Source organism: Leishmania panamensis (assembly GCF_000755165.1).
Source record: "Leishmania panamensis strain MHOM/PA/94/PSC-1 chromosome 4 sequence".
Taxonomy (NCBI): domain Eukaryota; phylum Euglenozoa; class Kinetoplastea; order Trypanosomatida; family Trypanosomatidae; genus Leishmania; species Leishmania panamensis.
In genome coordinates this window covers 41,218-48,409 of record NC_025883.1, presented here as the reverse complement: position 1 = coordinate 48,409, position 7,192 = coordinate 41,218, and the positions used below count along the sequence as shown (strand labels likewise).

Below are 7,192 nucleotides of genomic sequence, written 5' to 3'. Positions count from 1 at the left end.
AGAGGGGGTGGGGAACGGATGGCCGAGCGGCACATTGGGCGCGTGGAAAGTGAGGGACGAAGAGAGGGGGTGGGGGAGGCACGCGGCACGGGCGGCGACGTGAGGCATGCGCGTGCGGCGAGGGGGTGTAGGTGGTACGGAAGGCTTTTGGTACGTGGTGTTCTGGTATTGGAGGATCACTGCTGTGGTTGCTCTATTCTGTTAGGGGGTGGTGTGGATGAGGTGTAGTTGGTAGGGATGGGATGGAGGTGTTAGGGGTTGTAGAGGGAGGGTTTATAAGAGATGCGTTGCTGTGTGGTTGGTGTGCGCTGTGGAGGGGCGAGGTTTGTGGGGTTGGGGTTGTAGACGGCGGTGTGTGGGGGAGGATATAGACTGTTGGGTAGAGGTGCGCTGTCCGTTGTATAGTGTAATGTGTAAGTGATGTTCTAAGTAGTCGATGAAGTCAACGTGTCCTCCTCCTCGAAGGACGCGAAGGGTGCCGGTATCAATGGTGAGGCGAATGACGGTATTGGTGACTTGGGAGTGACAGGTGCGCGAGGCATTCGGGGTGCCTTGATTGGTGCAGTAGAGGAGGAAGTGATCTCGGTAAGGTGCTGCGGAGGGGAGACGCGCTGTTGTTGGACAAGCACCACTGTTGTGGACCCGTGCTGCGTGCGCCATTGCCTTCACTTCGGCAGGAGGACCAACGAGGAGTCGATAGACGCAGGGCTGGAGGCGCACCAGCGCAAAGCCGCGGGGGCGATGTTGAACAGGGTTGTTACACTCGCGTGGCCTGTCGAGTTCAGCTTGGACATCCTGTTGCAAGGCAGTAACCATGGTGTGCACAATGTCGCCCACAGCACTGTCAGTAGGACGAGGGGCAAGTGCTCGGAGAAGTCGGCGAGCCATCCAGTGCGTTGGGGACTCGTCAGCGTTGTTGTAACCCTCCAAGGCTGCACTACCTTGACCTTTGCAACTGCCATCACCAGTGAGGGATGAGGTCAGATGATCGTTGCCTGTCTTGAGGTCGCGGTGCCGCAATGCAGCAGACGAGTAAACGCGCTGTACACACTCTTTTGCTGCTGCCGAGGCGTTGCGCACGGCTATCCTTTGCGGTGCTGGTTCAGGTGGCGTGATCTGAGCATCCCAGCCTTTTGTCCAACGCTGTGCCCAGGGCGTGATGGAGCCGCGTGGCGGAGTGCGCGCGGCTACCGAGGCCACGGAGGAGGTGGCAGCGCTTGAGCTCCACTGGCTCTGTCGCGGTCGGGTCCTACTGTTGATCTTAGTTGTGCAATTCCCGCCGTTGTTCCCAGAGGTGTAGTTGTCGTCTGGCCCGATCAGTTGGTCTCTCACATAGGCAAACAGCGTGTCCTCGACAGCCTTGTTGTATGTTGTCACGCTTGCCAACGTCTGCGAGCTGCGCTGCGCCCGTTGAGTTGCCACCGATTGATAGGCTGACCGAACGCCTTCTAGCTGCGCGCGGAGTTTATTATTTTCTTTTTCCATTGAGTCCGCCCTCCCTCGCTCTGAGCGGATGGCGTCCGAGGCGCGTATCAGCAGATCGGCGAGTGGAAGGGCCTCCGTTTTCTGAGCGCTGTGGTGGTCCACCGCCTCTCCTGCCCTCACGCCGAGAGATGCACCCGGCGATGGGGTCATCGTGCTTCCAGGCAGCGGCTGCGTGCCCTCGTTGCTTTGGAGCATCGCTATCGATGCGCGCAAAGCGAGCCCAAGACGTGGCTGTGCTTGCGCGAGGATGAATCTGAGCGTATGTGCGAGATGAGAAGAGTAAAAAGCAACGAAGAAACGCACACCAACGCACGTCCCACCCACCGCCAAAGGCGCCGGCTCAGGAGGAAAGCGAGGGAGAGAGTGGTGGTGAGAGGGAGGGGTAATAGCCGCGCACACTCACACCTCACGTACCTCAAACGGGCCTCTTGAATGAGAAAAGGGTTCGTCGGGGGACGAAGAGTGAAGTGAGATAGAACCACAGTCGCAGCCTCACTGGCTAAGAGGAGAATACCAAATTTGGTGACTACGTTGTACACACACACACACACGTACACACCATTGCAGGCAGCCAGAGACATCGGATTAGAAGAGGAGAACAGTGAGAGGAGAGAGGGCAGGCGAAACAGAGAGAGGCCCCCCAAATGCCTTTGCGCTCGGTCGTGTCAGTGCGTGGGAGGGGGGGGGGTGGAGTCGATAAGCCATGAGACACCGACAGCAAATCTGGTGCCTCTTGCGTCAAATACGCGTGCACGACACCGGCCGTGGAGGCCAGTCCCCCCCCCCCCCCCCCCACACACACAGACAGACAGACAGACGCTACCACGTTGCGGCATGCGACGACCTCCTCGCGTTTACTGCCTATTGGGGTAAAGCCCACGCATTTTACACCGGGGACCACCACCGTCGCTCTTACGCGGAGAAGGAAAGGGACGGTTAGGGTGGGTACATTCACAACAACGTCACCTAAGTTGGCAAAGAGGGGAGATCGCTACTCAAACGCGAGGCACCAGCAGTGAGGTGTGTGGCGTATGTTGGGCACACACCGCCGTCGCCCCTTCCCCTGACTTGCATACCCCCCCCCCCCCACACACACACACAGGCTCACTGCGCTGCGGCAACAAGTCGGCGTGCTTACACCTGTGCGTACAAGTTAGAGGAAGGAAGTCGCTCGCCCACGTTGATCCAGCAGACGTCACTGCCCTGTTACGGTCTCACCGCGTGCACTACAATGGACGACCACGACCTGGCGGAAAGGCGTTCTCAGACGGTCCCTTTGTCACTTTGATGGCGCGCGTCACCTTCTTGTTGTACTCCTTCCGAGCCTGCCCAGTGCGTGCCTCCTCACGGCGCATCTGCGCCTGAATACGCCAGCGGTCCTCTGTGGACACCATCATCCGCCCAATAGTGACGGAGGGATGCGGCGGGGGTGCGTGGGCTGTCGCTGCCGTGGCGGATGAGCCGCTGGATCGTGCCCCACTTTCCTTTGCAGCCGCATCGCTAGGCAGCAGTACTCGCCATGTTGTGTCACAGGAACGGATGAAGGCGGAGGTATCACCGTGGGAAGCGAGTGTCACGGCCTCGGATGCGCCACTAACTCCACCAGTGCCCTTTCCGCTGGCGCCGCCCAGGGCGGCGTACTGGCCAGTCGGTGCGTGGAGGTTGGCGTTGAGGTACTTGATAAACTGGCTGAAGTCCGGCATCGCGTTTGTGAGAGTGACTGTGTGTGCGCTTTACGTTCGACGTGTAGCCTTGGAAGAGGATGCGCGGAGAGGTATGGAAGGGTGAGTGGATGCAAAGGTACCTCGAGGGTGGGGATGTGGACGAGACACGCTTGATGTATGGAGGAGCAGATCGATGATTTCGTGTGAAGGCTCGGCACACAGGTGACGTTGTTATGCTTGTGGTTGCCGCCCCCCTTTTTTGTAATTTTGTGTGTCCGCGTGTACGAATATGTGTGTGGCGGTGCAGATGCTGCGTGTTGTGGAGGGGTGGCAGGTGGCTCGTCATGCGGTGCGTCCCAACATTGAATGGATCGAGAGAAAGGTGGAGGGTGGAGAGCCAAGGTGAAGAGGGGGAGTGGTGGTGTGCAAATATTAATGAAGAAAGCGTTGAGACTTAGCGGCACGGTGCGCCCCACCCCTCAACCCGCCACTCTTTCGCCGTCTTGCCATTTGTCACGGCCCACACACACAAGCATACGCCAAAACACCGCCTGCACAGCTGTCTGCGTGGCGGGAGAGGGGCGACTGCTCCATGACGCAAAGCGCAGCAGCGGCAGCAGCGGCTGGTGTGCGCTGTAAACATGGCGGACTCCTCCTCTTTTTCGTGCGTAGTTAGTACTCTTCAAGCCGCCTCTGCCGTTTCTCTCACCCTCCTACTCCGCCGCTTCTTACTTTCCTCCTTACCCCGGCACCTTCGTGGCCGTGGGTTGTTGGTTGTGTCGAGCACCATCTCCTCCTCTCTGGCCAGGCGATGCGCGCACGAGAGCGAAGAGGCGGTAGAACGGAGGGGCGGCATGATATGGACATTATCCGCTTTCCGCTCCCAAGTCACACACGCACGTGTAAACGCGGTGTGTGCGCCTGTCCCCATCCTGTTCGTGTCACCGAGGAAAGTAAGCCTCAACGCGGGCTTCCATCTCGGCGCGAGTGATGTCGTACTGGGCCTCGGAGATGCACGAGCTTACGGCAACAGTGCGCCGCGCAGCAGCCATGGCGTCAGCCTCACTAGAGAGCCCCCGGACCCACACGAGTCCGTTGAGGCCGACAGCCACCTCGAAGGGGACTCGGCGCCCCAGCAGCTGAAGGAGGTATGAGGCGGGCACTTCTTCACCACCACTGATTTCGCCTTCCGTGCGGTTGCTTTTTTGCTGCTGTGCTGATGCCTTGCCTGGGGAGAGGCCCATTGGCATGAGCAGACGCCGCACATACGCCAGTGGGAGGTGCAGAACGCGTCCCCCGTGCAACGGTCCGAAGACGGCCTCCCCGGATGTCCAGTCCTTGGGTGGAAGCCCGACCTCTGCTGCTGTGCAGCTTGTCTCCACTTCGCCAGCCGTGTCAACTACTCCGCTGGCGACCGACCGTGGCGTGCCATCAACGTAGCTCGATGCCGCACGAGGCTTCACGTAGCAGTACACAACATCGCCTTCCACCAGCCGCGGTCGGTTTACCTTCGTGGCGCCGTCAAACGCCAAGGCATCCATGTAGGCCAATGCGGAGCTTCCAATGTAGCAGTAGTAGTAGTGCTGACTCACTTTTCGGGCAATAATGGCAAGCACCGGATCACCGGCGCGAGGGGTGTATCGCCTACTCGCTGGTGTTGGCACCATATACCGTGGAACGTGTGTGTGCAGCTGATGGCTGCTGCACTGAAGGGGTGCACAGAACTCCGAAAGGAAGACGTCCGTGAGCGCTTGCGATGCGTCATCAGTGTTAGTGGTGGGCGGGAGCTGGGGAAGCAGCCGAAGACCACCACCGATCGCCACCACGGCGCTGGGCTGAGCCATCAGCACCGGTTCTCCCGGCAGGCACACATGCCCCTTCAAAGGAGCAAGCACTGTGATCCCCTTACTAGGGCTGCTGCTAGTGGACAGGGTGGACATTGCCGTAGCTTCCTTTAAACTATGCGTGTGTCCGGCTATACTGATGCAGGTGCAGGTCAAAGTGCAAGCTCACGGGGTGGAAAGGGGCAGGGGAGGAATGGGCGGGGCGAGGAGGCAATCGGACATGCACAGAGTTGGCGCACCACAAAGTTGAGATGAGGTGGAGGGGGTAGTCGATGGATGGAGTAGGGCACGGTTACGCAGGCGCAGAGGTGAATCTCATCGGTGTGACCTTCCCTCTTTTCATTCACACCGACTCCGTAATCTGCGGCAACGGCAGTATCGTCGCATAGCAGCGAAAGAACGGGTAAAGCACATCGCACGTTACACATCGATTGGTGTGCGTCTTCTGCTTGCAGAGTTGCGCTTGTGTTTGTGCAGGAGTTGACTCGCAGCTTACCCACGCATGGCCTATATATTTTTTCCTCTCTTTTCCGCTACCCGCACCCTCCACAGCAACTGAGCAATGCAAGTGGTTGGAGGGAGCGCTTAGGGGGGGGGGGAGGCAGGAAGAGGCACTGGTGAGGCTTTCACGTACACTTTCGTAGAAACGTACGGAGGCAAAGATGCAGTCGTCCCTCTACGGGGTCAATGGGAGGAGTTCGTAGCGCCGAGCTCTCGCCGTAGCCCCTTCAGCTCCTCTTGTAGCTTTACCATGTGGGTGCGCCATGGCGGTGAGGCAAACGTGCTCACCTCCCGCTGCGTTGCCGAAACGTTCGTGCTGCGTGGGGGCGTGTAGGACTGAGGCCTGCCCGGCGATCGATGTGCCGGGCGAGGCATGGGAGCCAACATGGTCGCTATTGCCGCCCGTGTTCGCGGTGACCAAGTCAGCGGTGCTGCCGCTTCGTCTCTCCGATGTTGATGCATGTCCGCCGCCAGCTGCCGTTGCGCCCCGGAGGACTCACGGATGTGCTGGATCTGCTCCTTGACCCGCAAAAGCGAGGCAGTAACCGGATTCATCGGGGTAGTGGGAAGAATGCGGCGATACGATGTGCATGCCAGCTGATAAGGAGCGACATCGAGTGGTAACGGGGCAGAGGCCTCTATCAGTGTAGCGGCGCTGGTCAGCTCCGCCTGTGCGCACCTCACCCACTCGCACAATGCGCGGACATGTTCTTCCATCGTCGCCTTGGCAGCGCACGTGACGCCAGCCACCGCGTGCGCCTCCTGCACGGCGCACCAGACGACTGTTCGCTCTGCTTGCAGCGCCTCCCTTTCCCCCTGCGTAGACAGCAACTCATTTGACAGGCGACGCGTTTCCTCCTCCAAGGCAGCGCGAGAGGTGCACTCGGAGACAAGGTTGGCGCCCAGCATCTCGCATTCCTGAGCAACGGCATGAAGTTGGCGTGCAAGGGCGTCACCCCGCTTTTCCTCTGCGGAGGCAGCGCGACGTTGAAGCGCAGCCACGTCGGCCACATGTGTTTGCACAAGCGCCGCAAGAGAGTCGGCGTACTCGATAACCAGCTGGGCTCGCGCGGACGGCTCCGTGACATCGACAAGGGCGGTACGTGCGCACTCTAAGAGAAGTACTTCCGCAACAGAGGCCCACCCGCTCAACTCCTCTGCAGACACTAGCGGGGCATCGCTCCAAGCGCGATTCGCCTGCTCAAAGCTGCAAGTCAACATTGAGGAGGGTGGAGGCCGATAGAGAGCGGGCTTTGAGGGTGATCTGAAGAAGGCCCTACAGAGGCGCGTCGCTTTCGCACTGAGGCGTGGATTGACGTCACTTTTTTCTCTGGCCGAGCGAAAGCCGACGGGGATGTGAGACGATGGGAAGAGGAAAGACAGTGCGAGTTGTAAGGGACGCGCGGTGAGCAACGAATGCCTGTGCTTGTGTGCGTGTGCGTCACCGTCTCCTGCTAGATGAATTTATTTCGCCACAACGGCAGCGCTCGCACGCTTGTCAGCGCGGTGTCAGACGACACAAAATACACTACGCATAGGTAGCACCAATACGGCGCAGAGGTGCAGCGAGGGAGGGAGAAGAACAACTTGAAGGGAGGTGATGGTGATGCACAATGGAAGAGAAGCATGGGAAGTCATCGCACATTGCGCCTTGGTAGGTATCCAGAAATATGTCCGGTCTTGCGGGTGGCAGCTGCA

At 59.5% G+C, this 7,192-nt stretch overlaps 4 protein-coding genes across 4 annotated transcripts; all 4 read right to left on the bottom strand.

The window, feature by feature from the left end:
• Positions 1-273: 273 nt before the first annotated feature.
• On the bottom strand, positions 274-1,680 carry LPMP_040160 (hypothetical protein; the record flags this gene model as incomplete). The annotated part of the gene is made up of 1 exon (XM_010705363.1): positions 274-1,680. The coding sequence occupies one exon, from the start codon at positions 1,678-1,680 to the stop codon at positions 274-276; it is 1,407 nt and encodes a 468-aa protein (XP_010703665.1).
• A 1,031-nt stretch (positions 1,681-2,711) lies between these two features.
• LPMP_040150 (hypothetical protein) lies at positions 2,712-3,188 on the bottom strand (the record flags this gene model as incomplete). The annotated part of the gene is made up of 1 exon (XM_010705362.1): positions 2,712-3,188. The coding sequence occupies one exon, from the start codon at positions 3,186-3,188 to the stop codon at positions 2,712-2,714; it is 477 nt and encodes a 158-aa protein (XP_010703664.1).
• Positions 3,189-4,090: 902 nt separating this feature from the next.
• LPMP_040140 (exosome complex exonuclease RRP40, putative) lies at positions 4,091-4,993 on the bottom strand (the record flags this gene model as incomplete). Its single annotated transcript, XM_010705361.1, has 1 exon — positions 4,091-4,993. The coding sequence occupies one exon, from the start codon at positions 4,991-4,993 to the stop codon at positions 4,091-4,093; it is 903 nt and encodes a 300-aa protein (XP_010703663.1).
• Positions 4,994-5,677: 684 nt separating this feature from the next.
• LPMP_040130 (hypothetical protein) lies at positions 5,678-6,715 on the bottom strand (the record flags this gene model as incomplete). Its single annotated transcript, XM_010705360.1, has 1 exon — positions 5,678-6,715. The coding sequence occupies one exon, from the start codon at positions 6,713-6,715 to the stop codon at positions 5,678-5,680; it is 1,038 nt and encodes a 345-aa protein (XP_010703662.1).
• Between the last annotated feature and the right edge of the window lie 477 nt (positions 6,716-7,192).